The 24,215-nt window shown below is 33.9% G+C and overlaps 1 protein-coding gene across 1 annotated transcript in view; it reads right to left on the reverse strand.

Moving 5' to 3' along the window:
• Positions 1 to 21,897, reverse strand: part of Diap1 (Death-associated inhibitor of apoptosis 1) — a 200,419-nt gene extending 178,522 nt beyond the window's left edge. Inside the window, exons 1-2 of the mRNA XM_069824659.1 lie at positions 21,876 to 21,897; positions 18,973 to 19,059 (exon numbers count right to left, since the gene is read on the reverse strand). Coding sequence (XP_069680760.1) covers positions 18,973 to 19,059; positions 21,876 to 21,882 — 94 coding nt within the window. The 5' untranslated portion in view covers positions 21,883 to 21,897. The remainder of the gene's footprint in view (positions 1 to 18,972; positions 19,060 to 21,875) is intronic.
• Between the last annotated feature and the right edge of the window lie 2,318 nt (positions 21,898 to 24,215).

Here is a 24,215-nt window from a genome sequence, read left to right on the forward strand (position 1 = left end):
AGAAAGAAATATAATTACATATCACTATATATGCTGTATCACTATTTAAGTTATTTGAAGAGTTCTGAACCATAGTGGGCCAAGCGCCATTTACTGAAGACGTAGAAAACTAGGGTTAAATTATTACCATAATTCAATGGAAACATATATCAAGTAATATAAAGTTTACACAATAAAACTAAATTATGTCAATCTTCATTAAACTATGGTTGCATGTAATAACAATTAAGAAACATGTTAAAGGAATTGTCATTGCACCAAATGAGTGGTCTCTGGGCCAAAATGATCGCATTTTAATTATTTAAATACAATTTAAATTAAGTAACATATTAAACGATTTATCCTTCTATCAAACACGAATGTTCCTTGGATCAAACGTCCTATTTTAATTATGTAATTACATTATATTTATTTTTAACGGGTGCAGCGAAGCGCACGGGTACGGCTAGTAATATAATATAACATATATGGAGCCAGAACTCATTTCACCGGCATTATCACCTTCATTTCATTCAGACGCTAAATAACCTAGATGTTGATACAGAGTCGTAAAATAACCCAAAAAAATTATATGATGGTATGATATGATATATGGTATGATATGATGTATGGTATGATATGATGTATGGTATGATATGATATACGGTATGATATGATATATGGTATGATATGATGTATGGTATGATATGATGTATGGTATGATATGATATGATATATGGTATGATATGATGTATGGTATGATATGATGTATGATATGATATGATATATGGTATGATATGATATATGGTATGATATGATGTATGGTATGATATGATGTATGGTATGATATGATATGATATATGGTATGATATGATATATGGTATGATATGATGTATGGTATGATATGATGTATGGTATGATATGATATGATATATGGTATGATATGATATATGGTATGATATGTATGGTATGATATGATGTATGGTATGATATGATATATGGTATGGTATGATATATGGTATGATATAATATATGGTATGATATGATATATGGTCTGGTATGATGTATGGTATGATATGATATATGGTATGATATGATATATGGTATGATATGATATATGGTATCGTATGATATATGGTCTGGTATGATATGATATATGGTATGATATGATATGATATATGGTATGATATGATATATGGTATGATATGATGTATGGTATGATATGATGTATGGTATGATATGATATATGGTATGATATGATATATGGTATGATATGATGTATGGTATGATATGATATATGGTATGGTATGATATATGGTATGATATAATATATGGTATGATATGATATATGGTCTGGTATGATTTATGGTATGATATGATATATGGTATGATATGATATATGGTATGATATGATATATGGTATGGTATGATATATGGTCTGGTATGATATATGGTATGATATGATATATGGTATGATATGATATATGGTATGATATGATATATGGTATGATATGATATATGGTATGGTATGATATGATATATCTGTCACGTAGCGCGCGCGTACATAATTATTTATCTTCAAAATCCAACAGTGCTTTAAAAATAAGCATTTTGATTGGTTTCATTTACTTAAAGGTCAGACTAAAATGTTTAATCAGTTGTCTTCAGTCTTTTCAATTGGATTTTTGTAACAAAAATATAAGTAAGAACAATATTTTGTAGTGCTAATGTATTAGACAGTGAAACTGACAGAATAATTTCGTTAGAAGTTTAAGTGATAGCAGTGATGCATCAGATGTCTTGTCAATCAGTGCGACAATAGTTCAGATTAATGGAAGAAGACTCCGCCTCCAGAGCAGCGGTAAGGTTTAGTAACCTCCTACAGCGGAGTTTTGGCACTTCTTAACCTATAGTTCCGGGAAGAACGTTCGCGACATTTGCTAATGTGAAATTTTCACTAACCTCGCGAGAATCACTACGTGACTTTTTGATAAAAAAAATTGTAAAATTGAGCTTTGCGGTCGCTTAGATATATTGAAGAACCCGGAACGATAATGTAAAGTTTATATAAAAAATATGAACTGTCAAATGCACGAAACGTTAAACGAACGTTTCACAATGACGTCAGAACTCTAACGAAGGACTTAATACCGCTCTTAAAATGAGTTTAAAATCGACAATGCACAATATTTAACATGTGCACCGCAGAACTGTCAAAACAACCTTTTCAATATGTTTCATAACAAGTTAAATTTCATATTGTGTAAGCTTCATTTAATTACAAGGTCGGTACGTCTCTCTAATAAAGATAGCATTGTTATAATTCGAAAGTGTCGCAGCTCTAAGCACAGGGATTATATCGGATGGATAGTAATACTATTCCTTATGTCGATGTAGATTTTGTTACTTTGACAATGAAGAATTAGAGAATGGATAACGATTATAGACAAAAAAAAAAAATACTCAAATCTAAATATTATGTATAATTTTTTCAAAAAGTTAAAACCCGTTAACACCTTGCATACGCCTCTGTTAACGATAAAGATGTTTTTTTTCCTGGTCTCTGTACTCAGCGCTCAGAACACAAAACCGCAAGACAAAGGTTCCTGAGGGAGGCAAACAAATCTCTCTTTTCCTATCGGGAATCGAACCCGGCTCCTGTAGATGTCGCCACTTGAGCAAGGTACTGTATGTGGCATGGGTTTGGTTAACTTGTTTATCGCTGTAGGCTTACCACAATCTTATCATGTAAAATATTTCGTTATAAATGCCACATATCACGTCCTCACAACGTTTTTTCCGCTTCGTGTTGCGTCATTCATTCCCATTAGCTAGAGGAAACAGCAAACAATGTGACTGCGTTGCCAAGTCTCCGTTTTCAGAGTTTTTCTTCGCAAGCAGTGAAAATTCTAGGAAGTGGTCCAAATAAAAGACGAGAAGCCCTTCTTCCTCCCTTGTGAAACAGGAGATACATGTTTTTGGTTCCTCCAAATGAATCATCGGTGGATCTTGGCTTGTTTCATTCCCATTTTAAATTTCTACACCACATACCTACATGTACTTCGGTGGATATCGTTACACATAGAACGCTGTAAATGTCGTATTTTTCTTTGAATCAATATTTCCGCCTGATGACTTTTACCTCCAAAGTCTGTATAAACCCACATCCACACTCTCGTGTATGGAGGATAAGTATTAAGACCTTCGGCCTGAAGGTAAGTCTCCAGAGTTCTGCGGATGCTTGATTTCTTCGACGGTAGCGCTCTCCAAATTAAGCGAGAGAGAGAGAAAAAAAAAAAAACAGAACATTGAAATAAACGATCCTCCAAACATGTGGTCGAGATTTCATTATTGTTTCGTTTTAAGCAGTTCTCTATAGCGAAATGGCGGCAAGCTATGAAAGTATAGATATGAGAAACTGCTCTCACCTCAGTGAGGTAAGTTTGTAGGCCTACACATTAAACTCCGATAAGTCTTTGCGTGTATGGCAGTGACGGTTCCTCGGGGGAGGGAAGGGAGGAACGTCCTCCTCATATTTTTCTTCTTTTGAAAGTAAATACCAAATAAAATATATGCCTTGAAATTCAAGGAAGATTCGATAATTTTTAAGTTCACAGCTATAAGATAATCTCGGTTGATCGAGTTTTAAACGATGCGCGCTCATTTGCTGCTAGAAAACTGTGAGAAAGATGCGAGATTGTTTGTGTGGAGGAAAGTCAATCCATTCCTCCTTTACTGCAGTTAACACACATAGACAACAGCGCGCTAGCGGCCAGAGAAAGAAGCAGAGTTTTAAAGCGAGTAAATGAACGGAGAGGGAGGAGATCCTCCTCTGAATCAGCGCATGGGCGGGAAATAGAAACCGACTGGTCGTGCAGCAAGCTCGCTACCGCTGCCATCTAACTATCCTGCATTTAACCAGACTATAACACATCTAGGAGGAGGCACAATAAAACAACTTTAACGCAACGCTGTGAAAGACACCATATAAACTTTTTTTTTTTAATTATAAATCAAAAATATTATTAATTGCACTTTATATAGGCTACTATTCATGGTTTGAAACTTTCAATGATATTTGAAAGTTAAAGTCGGGTTTATATAAAACAAAGAGGAAGTAGTTCTACTTTAGTATCGCAGATCTTTTTGGGCCCTGAAATTCACTTCCATTCATTGTGTACTAGACAGGGCAACAGCCAAGTTGTCAGTTTTGTACAAATATATTTGAAATTGAAAGTAGGCACTCCAAACTAAATTATTTTTAACATAAAAACTTTGAACAATAATGGTAGTATGACTTTACAAGAACTGATATTCTTCAAAAGCATGTGATACAGAACTTGTAAAATGTACATGTAGCAACACAGACCACGTGGGTGGGTGCAGTGTTCTCGCTTTCCTCAGATTATTTCCCATTCCCATTTCCGTGGTTCCAATTATTATGTGTTAATAGCTATAGTCTCTTCCAAGACGTGTGATGCTGTAGTGTGCTCGAAAAATGCTGCGACGTGAATTTCCTTGTAATTGTTAATTTGTGCAATTATTCAACAATGAATGCAAGTGAAAACATTATATATTATGGAAAATTGAGGAAACTCAGTTTACAAGAACAAATTATTGCTATACAGAAGGGAAGGCCAACCCCAATACTACCTGGTCTTACATATGTGTATGTTGGCTAATTTGTAGCATGTTTCATTCAAGAAGGTGCCATTTCGTCCTGTTACCTTCTTTTCTCCTCTTAAGAAATACGCAGGAGCCGCCACTGGTATGGGGTTTATAGTGACGACATTCATTACCAAGAATTGATAATATAACTACAGAACATCGAATTTTTCTTTATGGATAAACAGGCCTTTAAAATACCATGCTAGCTGCTGAGTTCGAGGTTCGCGGGTTGAAACCAGGCAGAGGTCGATGGATTTCAAAGGGCGATAAAATCCTTAGCAGGCTTCCTCTGGGAGGGAAGTAAAGCTGCGGGTCGCATGTCGTAGATTTACCGGTATGTATAAAAAAAGACCCTGTCTCTAACAGAAGGCTACATTCTGAATACAAATGCAGGATCGTTATGCCATAGATAATAATAATACAGTAATAATGATATTAATAATATAATAACAATAATAATCAATATCATAAATAAACATTTCCTATCGGAGGCACTTAAACTAGTTGCATCTGGCCTCAACGAGGATTTCAATCACCGGCCGCTACTGCCACCAGGATCACTACTGTCGATTGGGAATGATCGCTAGATGGAGGGTAGAGTTGCTCCATGCAATTTAAATGAGAGTTACAACGTGATTTCTTATGCAGTGGCTAGATAGCAGCATAGTGAAATTGATAAAAGTTTCCGTCAAAGCTTATAAGGCTGAGCAATCTGTTATATTATGTGATCTAGGTTGCTAGCATCAGGGACTGTCGAAATAAAATTGAATTCAAACACAGACTTACTAGACACTTGGTCAGTAATTGAGACTCGTTCAGACATGGTTTCTTGTAAATAGTTCTCTTATTGTATCACAAAATATTTCAATATCCGGTAATTTCAGCACTACGTAATTTTATTATTCTAGGTTTAATTTGTACTTCAATACAAAAAATCTTTCTTTGTTCTTAACTTCTACAATAAATTGTCTAACCTTTATTAATCAAGTAATTTTTCGTACTTTGACTGCTATTGTAATTGTAATTGTAAATTTAATATTAATTGTAATTATAATTGTATTCTATTCTTATTATTGTTGTTGTAATCCCCTGGTAGAGGGGAAGAGAAGGCCTGATGGCCTTATCTCTACCAGGTTAAATAAATAAATACTCACTACTAATATTGAAGCCAGTAGTTTAAAAAAATAACATCAATTATGTAAATAAACAAAATAAAAATTATAGATATGCTACTGGGTTTCTGAAATACATATTTGATTGAGTTCATAAAGCTTTATGAGACTTCAAAAATAATAGTTTGTTGAAAATATCCACCTCATACAATGGTTCTGTCTTTCCATTAGCATAATGTGGGTTAGTGTCCTTTAATGTTCGTACATGAGAGAGGCAACCAGGACATTACAAACTTCGTCATATTTCATATGGAAAACTAATCACAAGATCTGTGCTAAAATCCGTAAGCGGCTACAATGTGAAGGGGTGGAAATGGAGGATGGCGAATATTTTTATAACAAGGTGGAACAAACACGACAGCCCTCTTTCCGCAGAGGGAACATCGGCGAATATCGAATTTCGCCATATTCGACAAATTTGAACCGAACATAGTGCCTGTACTACACGGTACTAGCGTGGGTTAATCTTAAACTTTTAATATCAGAGTATAACGATTGAAAAATTGAAGAGTTGATGACATACTGGTACGTTATCTTATCACACTTATACACCTTCACAGTTGTTATAACCCTTTTTATCGAACAGTCTGATATGAAAACTCATTCAACGCCTTGTATCGTTTCATAGATATCTGGCGCCTACTCCACGAAAGTATGGAACTAATGCTTCACAAATAAAACATGCTTGTAACCAATACACTTAAATAAAATTGTGTTCCACAAAAGTTTCTTGTACGCTTGTGTTTTATTACTACATACCAGCACTTGTTGTTGTTCTTCTTCTTCCGCCCCATTTTGCCATTAGGCACTGGGTTCACCTCGCTCCGTCCAGACTCTTCAGGATTCCCGATTCCTGCTCATTTTCTTTATTTCTGCCAATGTCTTGCTTCTCTTTCTTCCTATTCTTACCACTATATTTTCCTAATTTATCCTTGGCCGTCCCCTACCACTTCTTCCCTCCACTCTCATTTCCATTACTTGCTTAATGTTCCTTTTTTCCGTCATCCTGTTTGCATGTCCAAACTATTTTAGTTGTTTTTCTTCTATTTTATTTATTAATGGTTTGTCCTGTTTTGCCTCTTATTTGTTCGTTCCTGATCCTATCTTTCTTAGTCTTTCCCATCATTCTTCTTAAATATTTCATTTCGGCTGCCATTATTCTAGTTCGATTTTTATCCTGTAAAGGTAAGCTTTCTGTTCCATATTGTAATATTGGAACTATTATTGATTGAAATACTTGAAATTTTGTCTTGTTATTAATCTCCTTCTTTCCCACTATTGTATTATTTATTCTGTAATATGCATTTACTGCTTTCTTAGTTTGGTTTAGTATTTCTTGATCTATTACCAGCACTTGTTACTGACCGTACAAATGATGTTTGCATTGCTCTGTATACATGAACATTAATAGTATTAGTATATTATATTGATTTTCCAAATAGCGAAAGGAAGGTGACAATTTTAAATTTTCTTCTTCTTCTATGGCGCTACAGCCCAAGTTGAGCCTAGGCCTCCCTGATGCTTCACCTTCAGAAATCTCTGTCCTTTGCTTTGATTTTCCATTCCCTAACTTTTAGTAGGCTTCCAGCATCCTCTCTCATTGTGTCTTCACATCTTGGCTTTTGGTTTTCCTATTCTCTTTTTATTATACATTGTTTGCTAAAATACCTTCTTTGGTAGTAGACTATACGGTTCTTGTCCATTCTAATCACATGATCAGCCCATTGGCAACCTTTGAATCTTAATAAATGTTATAACTTTCATTCATTTATACATGGGTTGTAAATAAAGTAGTGGCAACACTGTCGGGAAAGGGTCATGCACATTCGCATGCAATATAAGACAACTGGTGATAGTAGTTGGAGATATTGTCAATGTATTGAATGATAAAACCAGTTGCTATGACAACAGATAGTGTTTCTGTGAATCGTTAAATGTAAGCACTATTTTTAACTGCTCTAAAGCATGTTTACTAAAATAATTATCCATCGCTAATGGCGTTCAACGGTTACCACGAATTTGGCAAAAGATACAGGAACATGCTGGTTCAGTCCAATGATGGTCAACAGCAAGGAGATCTCGCCTAAACTCCACTTATTCGTCACAAATGATGGGCGACCTGTGTGAGTCACAGGTGCCATTCATCCCAACCCATACGAAATGCAGAGACCCATCTTGCAACCGTCCAATACGGTAGTGCATCATTGTCACAAGCTTCAAGTAACTCTTGATGACATTGGCGTGCATTTTTACCACGGACTACCTCGATTTTTACCCATGATTGCTGCTCAAGTTTAGAAAACAGGCTTTATAGCAGTTAAAAATAGTGCTCTACATCTAACCATGCACAATACCGGTAACAACAACTGCTGTCATAGCAACCAGTTTTATCATTCAATACATCGACAATATCACCAACTACGATCACCAGTTGTCTGGTATCGCATGCAAATGCTCATGGCCCATTCCCGGCAGTGGTGCCACTACTTTATTTACAATCCATTTATATTATACATTTCTTTATTATATATTTTTTTTCATCTACCCCTATCTAATTATGGCCCAAAAATCCTTAACATCTTTCTTTCAAACTCATCCAGCATATGTATTTCTTTCTTTGTCAGTTTCCATGTTTCTGAATGATAACAAAAATTGTTCTCACAATTGTTTTATAAATCTAATCTTATTTATCTTATGAATGGATCTGATTTTAAATATATGTATCATGGAGTAATATGCTCTCTTAGCTAACAATATTATTCTTTTGATCTCCACCATTTCATGGTCGTATTTATTTAATGTGGATCCAAAATATATAAAATGATCTATCTTCTCAATATCTGTATCACTGAATTGGAAAGTTTGTTCTTTGGTTTGTCCGTTAATCTGAAACAAAACTTTTGTTTTATCTATATTAAATTCTAACCCGACCTCCATTGCTGCTAAACAATAACCAAGTCTATTATAAAACTCTCGTCTGACATTTGCTAGCTGCATGTTTGATATCTTGTTGCATTCTCTACGTGCACTGTTTCCAGTATAATACCATTTAATAATTTGAACTTTTTCTTTCATGGAATACAAACATTTTCTCAGATTAACAAATGAACCATAAACAACAATATCTTTGCATTCAATTGCCTTTACTAATTCATGGCCAACTATGATTAGTATGCATTAAAAATTAGTGCGGTTTCTATGGCGCGAGTATCTTGTATTATCTTAATATATAAAAGTGAATGTGGGTATGTATGTATGTTCTCTATACAAATCTATATGCTTTGACCGATATGTGCCAAAGTTTGCACATTTAACCTTCATAACCAGGAGAAAAACATAGGCTATATTAAAATTGTGCAAATGGACGTTAAATTAATTAAAATGTAAAAAATAAAAATAAATGCGATCAAACATTCGTGTGTAATACTAAAATGCAATCTTCTATATTCAATTGTTTTTATTATTGTCTGTTGTATTCAACATTGACTTTCACGAGGGCATGGAAATTGTAACACGAAATTAAATAACATTGCTGATACACATCATGAAGGCTAAAACTCGATAATTCGTGCAATAAGTAAGCCCTACATATTGATTCGATGCTGAAACTGATCAGAAAGAGGAAAAGGAATCATATTTTCTTTGGGTTTTACTTTGTTCATAGTTTGATTTTTCTCTTATTTTATTTGTATTTCTGGCTGTGTGGAAGAGAAGGCCTAATGGCCTTAACTACACAAAAATAAATAAATAAAAAGAAATAAATATATAAATAAAAAAAAAACCCGTTGAACGTCAGGTACATGAGACATGTTTTCTTTTCAGTGCCTGATTAGAACTGTTTTATATTTTGTTAACACTGGCAGGCATTTCGCTAAGAAGTTCATCAATTCATGTAAGTGACGTTAAGTAAAGATTCATCTTATCTTAGTAAAGACAATTCGTTTTGGTTGTCTATAGTTAGGTTACCAAGATTTACGAAAATGTAATAACCAGTTTAATTAAAAATAGAAGCAGAAAGGAAAACCTGTGAAACACCGGGTGCTTTCAGCTAATTTATTTTTTTTTTTTTTTAGATTTTTTATCCCCAGCCAAAAATTATATTTCTTTCTTTACAAAAAATTTGAATGACATTTTCTTCTATAATAATTAGGGTAGCTAGCTATGAATGCACTTTCTATAATTTATTGCCCATCTATGCTTTTGTAACTGAAAACTCTGAAGACACCTGACTACTTGACTGATTAAAAACAATACAATCAACGCAGCACATGTTTTGCAAGAAGTTTCATCAGTGTCTGTACACAGAAATCTTTACAGGAATCTAATCATTTAGCGGAATATGAAGACATGAAAGCACTTATAATTTTTACAACTACTTCCTCTCCTTACACATTGAGAAATTTGATATCATATCTTTTGACAAGTCTTAAGATATGACGAGTAATGAGGTGGGGAGCACGACACGTGAAAAAGACTCACCACCATGCTGGCAGGTCTGCTCGCCAGATGCTGTGATGAAGGCTACCTTCACATTGGCACCAAGCCGGAGGCACAGTCAAGCTTCCTCTGCTTTGAAGTACTGAGATAAGATAAAAAGCTGTTTCCGAGGTTCATTACGTTTTTGTATGGGGTACTCTGTCTTTATATAAAGTTCAGTATTTTAAGTACTTAGAAATGTTTTTAACGAACAGAACTAGACTCTTGTGGAAGTTTCTAAATAGTCTTAAATGACCAAGTTGTTATTTTTTTTCTCCTTTCGCTTCTTCTTTTTTTATTATCTTGATATATTACTTAATCATTTGCATTTGTATGCCATTTAGTACGACTTTGCTAATCAACATTTTATGTCTTGTAACCCACATGTATTCTCCTATTAGTATATTAACTGTATAATATATCTCAAGTGAATTAATCGTCGAATTTATCTCGAGCATTTTAGGTCTTATAAATTGTGTGTGCGTGTGTGGGTGTGTATATTCTCCTTATGTTATGTAACTGATTTTGATTACGTGTAATTTTCTACTTTATTTTATATATTATGTAACGAACTTGACTATTTGTAATTTTATATTATGTTACTGATCTTGACTATTGTAATTTTCTACTATATTTTATGTAATTTCTAAGGTATTTTCTTTTGTGTTGTTTTGTAATCTAATTTTGTATTTCATGTATATTATTGAAACCTGGTTGAATGGAAGAGAAGGCCTCATGGCCAGGCAAAATAAACCTACTACTACTACCGGTACTACTATTTTCTAACGTTTCAAGTTCCAGTATATTTTTAAATTCTCCAGACTATAACAGAAAATAGTTTATGAAGACATCGTTACGTAGATCCGCAGTACAGTAACTAAAACCTTGCATAACTTCTAATACCATACTTTATAACAAGGGCATCCAAACTTTTTTATTTGGAGGGCCAATAACTAGAAATTTAGGAATATGTACTGTATTTCTTTCATGTGTTAAAAGTTGTGTAATCAAGATGTATAGCCTATACAAATTTAGATCGGTCATGGGAGATGTGACTAAAGATAATTTCTCGAAATACTTGCTTACTTACAAATGGCTTTTAAAGAATCCGCAGGTTCATTGCCACCCTCACATAAGCCCGCCATCGGTCCCTACCCTGTGCAAGATTAATCCAGTCTCTATCATCATATCCCACCTCCCTCAAATCTATTTTAATATTATCCTCCCATCTAGGTCTCGGCCTCCCGAAAGGTTTTTTTCCCTCCGGTTTCCCAACTAATACTCTATATGCACTTCTGGGTTGACCCATACCTGCTACATGCCCTGCCCATCTCAAACGTCTGCATTGTGTAACTTTCTCCATTCTCCTGTAACTTCATCCCTCTTAGACCCAAATATTTTCCTAAGAATCTTATTCTCACACACCTGTAATCTCTGTTCCTCTCTCAAATTCAGAGTCCAAGTTTCACAATCATACAGAACAACCGGTATAACTGTTTTATAAATTCTAACTTTCAGATTATTTGACAGCAGACTACACAAAAGCTTCTCAACCGAATAATAACAGGCATTTCCCATATTTATTCTGAATTTAATTTCCTCTCGAAATGCAAATACATTTATACAATAATTTTCAGTAAGCAGGAGAAAGTCAAAGATATTGATTTGAATATGTCTACTTTATCAGGACACAATGTATCGACAGCAGCAACAATATATTATTTTCTTAACAAACTTGCTCTTAGTAAACGATTTTCTTTGCTCAGCATTTTCGTACAGTTTTTTTATTTTTGCTTCAATTTTCTACCTTCAATTAAAAAAAATTGCGTTGTGTAGTGACTTTTGAACATAATCATTTTCTCTTCACGTGTACATGCCCCCTGTATTTATGGGATTGACGAGAATGTTTTGTATGGTAGTGTCTTGTATCGTTGCAAGTAACACAAATTACTTAATTTCATGCCCTTTCACAAAATTGTTATGAGCCAGGATTCAATCAACTCCCTACACTCACTGTCAACTTTGCAACATTTCGAAAGTATTTTGAACTTTTTTATTACTAAGGAGCGGATTTCTATGTAATTAAATATTATTTTTGCGTGTGATAAAACACAATTAACAAAGTTACAAATTCCGAACATGAAGTTTCAAGTTTAAAACCCGAATTTTATTTCACATAAAAACACATATTTTCACAAAAAAATTATGTAAATACATATTTTCAGGAAATCTATTATAAACACATAAATCTTGGAGTTTTTTACTTAAATAATTTTTTACAAGAACTTTTAAACATTTTAAAACTAAATCAATTATGTCACTCAGAAATACGTTAGCCTATCATTTTAAGAATTCTTAGTTGCTTTGTGTTTCTAAGAGCTGTGTGGTGTATCTGTGATCCATTTTTGTAATAGTATCACCACAAGTTCTGAGAACTGCTAGGCAGCATATCAATGTTATTATTAGAGAATAAATTAACATAGACAAGGAGGAGAGATCTTGTAACACATAATTAGGAATGTTTATTGTTGCTGAAGATGATTTCATTCCACGCTTTGTTTGTGAAACACACCAGATAAGAGCTGGGGTATGAACATTATTTAATTTAAACAAATCTCTCGCCTCTCGCTCATGTCCATCAAGTAAGGCAATACGTCTTGTTGTGATTTCCTGTTATCGGGCTTTGTCAATCGATATCCTTCAAGATATACTGAAAGATGGTTATTTAAAAAACGATTTGGCTTTCCTATTAGCAAATCTAAGCTTTTTGTGAGACACCATAAAAAAAAAACTCGAAACATCCGAAAACCTGTTGTCTGAAACAGGGAGGTGCGTGCCGTGGAAATTAAACTAGTCTCGCTACCAGGTTCAGAAGTACAAGTACTGAGGGACAAATTCCAGAATGTGTTTGGGAAAAACAGTGGATATAAAAAAATGTGTAAAGTTGCTCAAGTATTGGAGAGTGTGCCTGTAGGTGAAACTGACGGTGTTTGTGTTTATGACATTCCTCTCTTTAAATATGCACGTTTGACGTCCTGTGATGTGGAAAGATCGTTTTCACAGTATAAGTCGTTGTTCAGAGATAATTGGCATGCATTTGTGATGGAGAATTTGGAAATGAACTTCGTTGTTCACTGCAATTCTCGGCCAACTACTAGCACTCAAGTGTGGTTGGTGAGTACCTCGTAACATTTTTTTTTTCCAAGCTAAGTAAGGTATTTTAGTAATATTTAAAAAATATATATATTTTTTTTTATTTTTAGCAAATATTTTTGTACTTTTTAGCATATAAAAAATAAATATATTTAAATTTTTAGCACATAAAAATCCGCTCCTTATCTCCCTATTTATTACACATACGACTGAGCTGTACTGTAACAGATGGGCAACTGATTGAGTAAAAAGGGAATATTGTGTTCTGTTAATGGCAAGATAACTGTGTCTGTATGTAAGGGAGGACGTCCTTGACTGACATGCCTGATTAGGAGTGGACAACAGGCATTTGTTAAACATATTGAAGTGCAATCCCAAGCAACGTCCTTCCACAGTCCTAACAGTAAGTACCAAAAATAGTTTCGAGCAACATGATAAAAAGAATGAACTAATTGATCGAAATGCAGCCAAGCCAGGTTATACTGTTGAGACACAATGGAACAGTAATAAGAAATAAACTTCTAAAATTGCTAGTAATTTAACACATACGAGTACACAATTTTCAGTTTTCACAGGAGAAAGACGGGCCAAATAAAAAGCCATGATGAGCCGGGTATGACCTAGGATTCCCAACTGTCCAGGATTCGGTGGGATTGATCAGGAATGTTATGCGATGTCCCGGATGGATAATGAAGACAGAAAGAAGTTTGAGTCAAATACATCTTTTCTTTCAAACTGATATTTTTGAATTGTCAATTTCCTTTTTCTAATATGTTTTTAATAATAATAATAATAATAATAATAATAATAATAATAATAATAATAATAATAATTCTTTATTTATACTGGCAGAATTAAGGCCATAGGGCCTTCTCTTACACTCTACCAGGTCACAAAGTCTACAAGCAGTTAAAATTTAACAAAAAGTTAAAGAACAGACTACTAACATATTACAAAAAAATATATATATAATAGCATAATAAAATCGACACTAAACAACATGAAAATAATACCATAATAGAAAAAAAAGAAAGTAAAATACATTGGAATATAGTGAAAGCAACTCATTTAGTACAAATGGTTAATATGGAAAAACGTAAGGAAGAATATATCAAAATGGAATGTAATAAAATAATAATAAAAAAAGAAAAAATACGAAAATTAAATAAAATTCACGATAATAAGGCTATGATAATAAATTCATCGGGTGATAAAGAGAACAAAAAGGGGGAAGGACTGTTTTGCCTTTGAAAACTCTACCCAGATGGAGTGACTTAGAAATCTTGATTAATGGTGTTCAGCTTAATATTCATGTAGATGAGTTGTATAAAGATATATGCAGTCTTAAAATTTCACTCATTACTCTCAATGTAGAAAAAAAAACTGTCTTTTCTTTTTAAAAAGAAGCTCCAGAATATAAGGAACTTTTAAAACTAGTTTCTTTTGTTTATCAGTGCCTGTTTTGTATGCTTATGTCTAATATGAGAGGATTTTTAGTTTTAGTCCACAGATACCATAAAAAAGACTAACGTAAGTGATAATCAATTGAAAGCAGAAATCCAGGTGGAACTACTGTATTTATCCCATAATGGAGGCACCCCAATTTTTCGCATTAAAATTTAAAAAAGAAAAAAGAAAATTCCCCACATGATAGATGCATAGAGGATTGTGAATCCGTGATAAATTATAGCAGTGATTCTGAACCTGATGGTGAATGAGGTAAGGCTAGTGTTAATATTAACAATAAAGTGTCTTATCTTATTGTCACTGTTATTCATTGTTACAAGTTATCATCTGTTTATAGGAAGCACAGAAGGTGGGTCTTCAAATCAATATTAATAAAACCAAAGAATTGCGCATAGGTGCCAAGCAACCTGCTCTTCTAACTCTAAGCAGCGGCGTAATTGAAAATGTGAAGGAATTCTCATATCTAGGCAGTATAGTCTCCCAGAATGGTGGTACAGATAGTGATGTGACAGTAAGAATAAAGAAGGCAAGATATGCCTTTGGGCTGCTAAAGCCTATATGGAAGAGCGCTGCCTATACAATAAATACTAAACTGAGAATTTTTAACACAAATGTCAAATCCGTGCTTTTATATGGCTGTGAAACCTGGAAAATAACTAAAACTATTATCAATCATCTACAAGTTTTTATTAATTGATGTTTGAGAAACATATTAAAAATATTCTGGCCGGTCCAGATATCCAACGAAAACCTATGGTTAAAAACTAAACAAAAACCAGTTGAACTTGAAATTCGGCATAGGAAGTGGGGATGGCTGGGACATACACTTCACCGACCTCCAGATGACCCCGCCAGGAAGGCACTGGATTGGAATCCGCAGGGCAGCAGAGGAATTGGCAGACCCAAGATAATATGTTCTCACAGAAGCAAAAACGATGGGGAAGACATGGAGTGAGATCAAGTTGGCCAGGAATAGAGTCAGATGGAGAAGCTTTCTGAGAGCCCTATGTTCCGTGCAGGAATGATGGAAATATTGATTGATTGATCATCTGTTTATGCCACTGCTGCTAACTATCGATCATCTGAAGTGTAACACAATCAATATATAAATTAGTCGCAGTCCACATATCGTTACGTCTCCTATAAATTATTTCAGCATTCGAGCTGGCGCACCTTTAATACATGTTTTTTTTCACTAAAATTGTTTTCTCGCATAAAGGACGCACCCTAGTCTTTTGTTATAAAAATCGAAAAAAAGTGCGTCTATTACACGGGTAAATTAGTAAATTTCAATATGTCATATCCTGAGTTCTATGACTATGTTAAGAGTAGGCCACATTTGATAAAGAGCCAAATCTCAAGATAAATATTCTTCTTCTTCTTCTTTTATATAGGTCGTAACCTGTTTTTCTTCACGCTTTATCCTGGAGATTCACTAGATGTTGATTGCAGACCATCTTTCCATCTTTGTTGCGGCCTTCCTATACCTCTTCTTCCTAGGGGTTTCATGTCCCTGGCTATTTTTGCTATTCTATCATCCCTCATTCTTGTAACATGATTATTCCATTCCTTTTTTCCTCCTTTCACAAATTTATTAATGTCTATTATTTCACACTGGTCTCTTACTTCCTTATTCCTCACCCTATCTCTTCTCGTCTTCCCTGTTATCGATCTTAATGTATTCATTTCTATTGTTGTATATAGCTGATTTATTATTTTTTTTGTGGTGGCTCGTGTTTCGGCTCCTTAAGTCAATATCGGTCTTACCATTGTTTTATATATTTTAACTTTTCCTTCTATACTTAGATACTTATTTTTCCATGTTACATCCCTTAAGTAACCTGATACTCCAGCTCCTTTCATGACTTGCTCTCTAGCCTCTTTATGTTTGGCGATCACTTGATATATTAACTCCTAAGTATTGAAACTCCGTTACTTGTTCAATAATCGTCCCTTCTATTTCGAGCTTACATCTTAACGGCTCCTTAGATATAATCACAGGTATCTTTGGCCCGGAGAGTAGTACCTGTTAAGGGCCCCTTGCATGGGGAAACGTGCACTTGTTGCCTTACTGAGCTTTGGAATCAAATCTACCCCCCGTAGATTTGATTCCAAAGCTCAGTAAGGCAACAAATCTAGGGAAAGGAAAATCCCAAAACTGCACCCACTTGAGACCGGCTTAGCAAGTCATCGAAAGTGTAACAACCATTGCTCAGAGAACTACGCGAAGATAAATATATGTTTAAAAATTCAACTGAGACGTCTGCCAGCACTACAACATTGTAAAAAAGCTATCAAAAACAAAATGTTGATGTTCATGTGTCAGTACATTACCTCTTAATTTGATGTCTACCGATTGTGACAAGTAGGTACCGGTAAGTAAATAAATTAGTTTGATTTCAAATTTGAAATGTGATCAGCATGTAGACTAGATAATCAACATATCAAATTAAATGGTCATACCAGCTAACTGTGATAGGCTGTACTTTATTGAAATAGATTATTTCCTTTAAATGTAAATTAGAAAAACATCTTATGATAAGTTGCCAGACCTAATGCGTTGCAAATATTTAATGGAATGTGTTCCACTGTATTTATTTTTATTTTTCTTTTGTTTCTTATTTTTATTGTGTAATCATGTAAATCGTGTTTATTTATCACTTAACGCCAATATGTATCCCACTGTGTTGTTTTTTTATTATTAATCTATTTTTTGTGTACATTTTATTCAATTGTCGGTTTCTGGTTTAATTATGTGAATCCTACTTAATTGTAATCTAATACTAATATGTATACTAATGTGTTTATTTTTATTTCTACTGTGTACATTTTTTATTGAATTATCAGCTTCCGTTTTTATGTGATTTGTATTTGATTCTAACAACATTAATATGTATTCCACTATGTTTATTAAGTGTGCTTAAATGCGACAGGCTCATGTCAGTAGATTTACTGGCATGTAAAAGAACTCCTGCGGGACAAAATTCTGGCACATCCGGCGACGCTGATATAACCTCTGCAGTTGCGAGCGTCGTTAAATAAAACATAATATATTTACTATGTTTATTTTTATTTTATGAGGTAAATTTTTATGTAACTACCTCTTTTGATCTCATTATGTACCTAAATTGTATCAACTATGTATTATATTGTATTGTATTGTTTATGTTCAACTATGTAAGCAAGTTTTAATCCTGGTTAAGTGTAAGAGAAGGCCTTACGGCCTTAACTCTGCCAGGTTAAATAAAGTCATTATTATTATTATTATTATTATTATTATTATTATTATTATTATTTCCAGGCAAAAACTGTGCAAATTGTTCTTACATTGCAGTTTTTGGTTCAAGAACTTTTTTTTCTGTGCCTCGTTTGTCCTAGAATTTACCAAATTAAAGTTGAGAATTATATGTGGCCTGCAGACCATAGTTTGGGCGGCCCTGCTTTATAATAAATTCATGTAATAAGAAGCGATGGGAGTCTCTATGAAGATAATGGAAGGTAAAAATGAGAGTGAGACAGAAAAGAGAGACTGAAGAAAAGAAGAAGAATCTTATATTCATTCGTTATTTGAATGTTTACATAATTCATTTCAGTTGTTTTTTAACCAGAGACACAATATCTTAAAGTAAGGTACCTTAAACATAATTCCAATACATATTGTTCTAGAAAAAGGGAGAGCAATGGAAGTTAATACTGAACTCTTCCGACACTTGGATGCAGCGAATGGTGTTATAATGTAGGGAATAAAGTGGGAGTGGCCATACTGAAGCTCGTTATCTCATGTTTACACGTGTTATCTGATAGAAATATAAGTATTTATCCAGTAAGCAGTGACAGTTGAAACAGATGAACGTCCATAAAAATACAGCGTTGATTACTTCGCCTGTACAGAGCATTCATTCTTCTCTTTCCTCTTGTTCAGATGATTACTAAACCACATATTCCTTGTTTGAGTAAGAGTTTAAAGTTTTTTTTTTGTATGGAAAAATTATAAAACTAATTTATCTATCAGATACCATTTTATCACCTTATTACTGATATTGAGAGACTTAAATACCTTGGTAATGCAGATTGAAGTTAGCTAAGCTGGTGGATGCAAAAAATTCTTCTACAAGATGACCTTGTGTTACCAAGCGTATAAAGGCTGCAAAGACACAAAAAGTATTCTGAGTTTTATATTTGTTTAATAGCAAATACTTTCTTACAGCAGGAGTATAAAAATATACAAATATCTATGTCATAAATTAAAACACTAAGTACGGTAACCATTTCTCCTGCAGATAAAAGCAGCATTTATTTACTTAATGACTCTTTTGAACTCAGGAGAATATTTGCAGTTAGTAAACTTATTTTTCAACGTCGCATAGCAACAAACAGAGAGGGAATATCATCGAAATGATAGCCGTCCGAATCTTGGATTTAAAATATCGGCATCCTAATCAATTCAAATGAATAAAAAAGAAAATGTAAATATGTTAAAAAATACACAATGAAATTTTAAAAAAGAATATTCTGCGACAAGATTTGGTAGCTATCAAAACGATAAAAATTGATTAAAAATAAATAATATACATTAAATATTATAAAGATGAATACAGATGGTGATTGATGATGTTCAATGAAGATTTTAAAATGGTTGATGCAATTGTCTGAAGAGTCTTATCAGGAACCTTTAATTTTCTGAGGATCTCCAATGTAAATTTGGGAATTGTTCCTCGCGCACCAAACATAAGTCCAATGACATTCCAATCTTGAATATTATATTTATGACTGAGATCATCACAGCATGGAAGGTAAATAGCGCGTTTCTCTTCATGTACCTGCTTTGGTTGATCTTCATTAATTTCGAACCTTACAGTGGGGTCAAGAATGAGACCAGTTTTTTTATCTCGGCCAATTATTATGATGTCAGCATGCCGTGTAAATCCTTCCGTAGAAAGACATTGAACTTCCTCATATACTTGGTATTCACCATGTTCCCTTAATCTGTTAGCAATTATTGAGCGGACTGTGTTATGTCTGTCAATTCACAGTAATTCGCCCTGAGGGCAGAAACCTAGCACTCAAACATCAACGATCCTCCCAACAGTTCTAGTATTAAAATAATGTACAATGAAGAAATATATTTTTATTATGTAAAATGTGAAAGTGGAAAAAAAAAAAAATTATAGACAATTCGTGAGTTAAGTAAAATGTACTAGTCTCAGACTAGCCTACTTAATTGCAAACTCGACCTCGACTAATAAAAACTACTTACCTCCCTTAATACATAAGTAACTATTAATTCACAAGGGAATTAAAAACTTTTAATTCACTGCTATGAATAAAGCCATTGTTTAGGTTGCTAAGGACGATGAAATAAAGACCAGTTTAGATAAAAATTATTGTGTTTTAGCATAACTTTAAAAACACCGAGGGGAAAAAAATGAATGTGTTAGTTGCTATCAAACAAAATTAGTAAATTAGTTATGAATAAGCAACAATAATTTATTTTAAAAAATATCAAACTTAAGTTAAGCTTCTATTGCTTGACTGCTTATTTGAAATAAAATCAAATGAAATGGCGAATAAGGACGAGGGAGGCTTTGGAAATTCCTCTGAAGATGAATTAACCAAGGTAATGGATTTTATTTTACGTAAGTTTATTGCTACAAACTTCCCTTTTAGTAAGGTTCACGGTAAGGTTTTAATAAGGTTGCCACAAGGACAAAGTGTTATAAACAATTAAATTTAGTGAGTGCAAAATGTTTCCTTTATTGCCGCACTCACATAAGCCCGCCATTGGTCCCTATCCTGAGCAAAATTAATCCAGTCCCTACCATCATATCCCACCTCCCTCAAATCCATTTTAATATTATCCTTCCAACTGGCATTTCTGGATTCGCCCATAAGTGCTACATGCAAAATGTTTCCTTCACAAACTAAAATATGAAGTTTACAATTTTTTAAAAATTATTTGTACATATGATCACAATCTTCAATTAATTCTTAAATAAAGCACATTAATTATTAAATCCATGAAGATGATTTCTCAAAATTAAAATAGATCTCTTAATAGCGACAATGGCCAATCTAAGGAGGAGTGCTTTATCTAACCTCATTGATGTCCAGAAATTAGCAAGAAATTTTGGAATAGTTTCCTATGCTCCAACAATTAACCTCATTACTGTCAACTTGTCTAGATTATATTTTAGTTTGTAATGATCGATTATGAGATCATAAATAGATTTTTTCTCAAAATTAACCTCTTCTGGTTGGTCACTATGAGACTCATAAGGATTAATACTTGCCAGGGCGGTCAGCGCGTCTGGCCGCGAAACCAGGTGGCCTGGGTTTGAATCCCGGTAGGGGCAAGTTACCCGGTTGATGTTTTTTCCGGGGTTTTCCCTCAACCCAATACGAACAAATGCTGGGTAACTTTCGGTGCTGGACCCCGGACTCATTTCACCGGGATTATCACCTTCATTTCATTCAGACGCTAAATAACCTAGATGTTGATACAGCGTAGTAAAATAATCCAATAAAATAAAAATAAATACTTGCCAGGAAGAAGATATTTACACACAGTGCATACATTTTATCTTTCCCAACTCATGGAAGTAGTACGGATGCAGTTGTACACATGCGAGTGAGGGAAGATAAAATGTATGCACTGTATTTCTCATTGTTCTATATTTTGTCGATTGTCTTTATAACTACGAAGGGTTTAAGTCATATTTTGATTTACCTAGTTCGCAAATTGGGGCCTCCCATAGAGTTCAGCATTAGTAGACGAGCTTTTAACTTCTAACGTGATGTTTGTGTTGCAGAAAATCGAGATGTAAAGAGGGCATAGTTACCGTTACAATGTTGATAACTACAACTGGAAAAATTAAAAATTTTTCGTAATTTCGGAACCGCACGTACAGTAAGTTGCGGCCATGTTGCACAGCCTTCATAGCCTAGGTTGGCACTACTTACATTGCATTGTATTTTCTGAAGGAAATGAACTACATTGCTGATGATCACAATTACAACTGTGGTTTCCTGTTGATTTGAACTGACAAGGATATGGGACAGCTGTCGTGTTTTCCCTATCTTTAATATAAATAACCTTATCTCATACAACAGTTACTGTGATAAATACAGCCCGGACTTATATGCATTTATAAAGTTTCAAATATACATGCAGATATGCTATATAGAATATTAAAATATGCACTAAATATGCAATATAAATTTCGAAAAAATAACACCTCGTAAATGTTTTTACTTTAGATGACCCTTTTCTAAACCTTAATGCATACATAAGTTGTTAAAAGCGTGTAAAACATTGTACATTGCAATAAAGCACTGTTTGAGTTTCACTACTAATATTACTAATATAAAATTTATATGCAGGGCTTTCATTTCAGAATTTCCCTGTCTAAATAACTATATAATTTAAACTGAATTTAATTAAAAAAAAAAAACACGTCAATTTAGACATTGAGGGGAAGTTTAAAATCAGTCTTAATTGCACCTCCACTTTGAAAATTCAAATGGCACCCCTATCTTGTGATATTTAAATTTGAAGTAGTATTCAATTGTTTATACATCCCAATCATTTGTTTTCTATCATCGCCTGGCAAGCTGGATTGTTGTTATTGTTGATCAGAGCTGAAGAGAATAAAGCTAAAAAGACTTATTGAGCATTTCATATAATAGTTGTGTTTGTGTATTAAATTATTTTAAAATGGTGCATACTCTTCAAAAGAGAACATAAATCATCCTTATTTATTACATTTATAAAATTACACGAAATAAACTGTTTTTTCATCCTACAATCAACTGACAATAACAGTAATCCAGGTTGCCAGGCGATAGAAAACAAAAGATGCAAAAACAAATGAATTGGATGTATAAACAATTGAATACTCTTTCAAATTTAATATATCATCACAAGATAGAGGTGTCATTTGAAATTTCAAAGTGGAGGTGGATGGAGGTAAGGGGATGAAACCTAATATGCAATTAAGAGACGTGCTTTTTGTTTAATTAAATTCAATTTAAATTATTAATTATTTAGACTGGGAAAGTCTTGAAACGAAAGCCTTGTAAATTATCCATACCAAAGCTGAGAATGCAGAAAACGCAGGAATGTCATTTTCATGTTTTCCATGGTGAAGCTCCTATGCCTATCAGGAAACAAATTTTTATACCTTGAGAAGAAACTCTCCACATCACAAGTCAAAGGTGCATGGGACAAACTCCATATTTCTTCCTGTGTCAACTCCTCTTCTAATTCTGCTGCTATCTTACAAAGAGAATGAATCCAGAATTTTTTTGCAAGCGCTGATTGAAGTTTCTGAGAAACGTTTTTTGCAATTCCATGGTGTGTTTCAGGAGTCGAAGTTTAAATAACATTTTGAACCAAGGACAAAGACTCTTGCAGTGGAGAACATTGTGCTTCCATTTTTGTTATTGTTTCAGGTATACTGACTCACGTGGTACCACACTTCTCTTATCACAGATCCATACTCTTCATTTGTAAACCGAAACAAAGATAAAACATTCAAACTAAAATAACTGTATATTATAGATTTATTAATTTGTCCTATAGAATAATATCTGTGTTATTGACAATTAATATTTGAGGAGACAAATTCTGTAGGACAAATTAATAAATCTATAATATTCTCATAGCTGCAGTGCATATATTTGTACACATTACTGTACACGTAACTGCGGAATCCCGGCCAAACAAGTCATTCAGCTGAGTGCGCTCCTAGTATAATGGCAGTTGACATTGGACATATACCTCAACATGTATGCCTAACTTGGAGTCAGGCCACAAAGGGAAACAATGAAGGAGAGGGATTTGGTCCAGTGCTGTGGATTGAATTCGGCGTAGCTCACTGGTTAGAGCGCTTGGTACGTAGAACCAAGGACCTGGGTTCAATCCCCGGCGCCGGAGCGAATTTTTCTCCTCAAATATTAATTAAAATAACTGTAGTTTCATTTCCAAAACTGAGTGATGTATTCTATGTGTAGAAGTATCCTTGATGCAGAGCAGAATTTTTTGACAAAGGATGTGAGTTGAAGTATTCTCATTGAAAATATTTTGTGGAATTGCAGGGAGTCTGTGAAGAGGAGGAGGAAGTCTGAATGGCATAATGTGTAGTTCTGAGACAAAATAAAATGCATTTTGAATCTTGCGTACACTACTTTTAACACTTGAATATAAGTAATTGATTAACTAGCGTGCTTACTCATGTTAATTATGTAAGTTTGTGCGGCTTATGGCTGTTTCGGTGTTTCATCACACCATCTTCAGAGCCT

This window comes from Periplaneta americana, chromosome 4 (assembly GCF_040183065.1).
Source record: "Periplaneta americana isolate PAMFEO1 chromosome 4, P.americana_PAMFEO1_priV1, whole genome shotgun sequence".
Taxonomy (NCBI): domain Eukaryota; kingdom Metazoa; phylum Arthropoda; class Insecta; order Blattodea; family Blattidae; genus Periplaneta; species Periplaneta americana.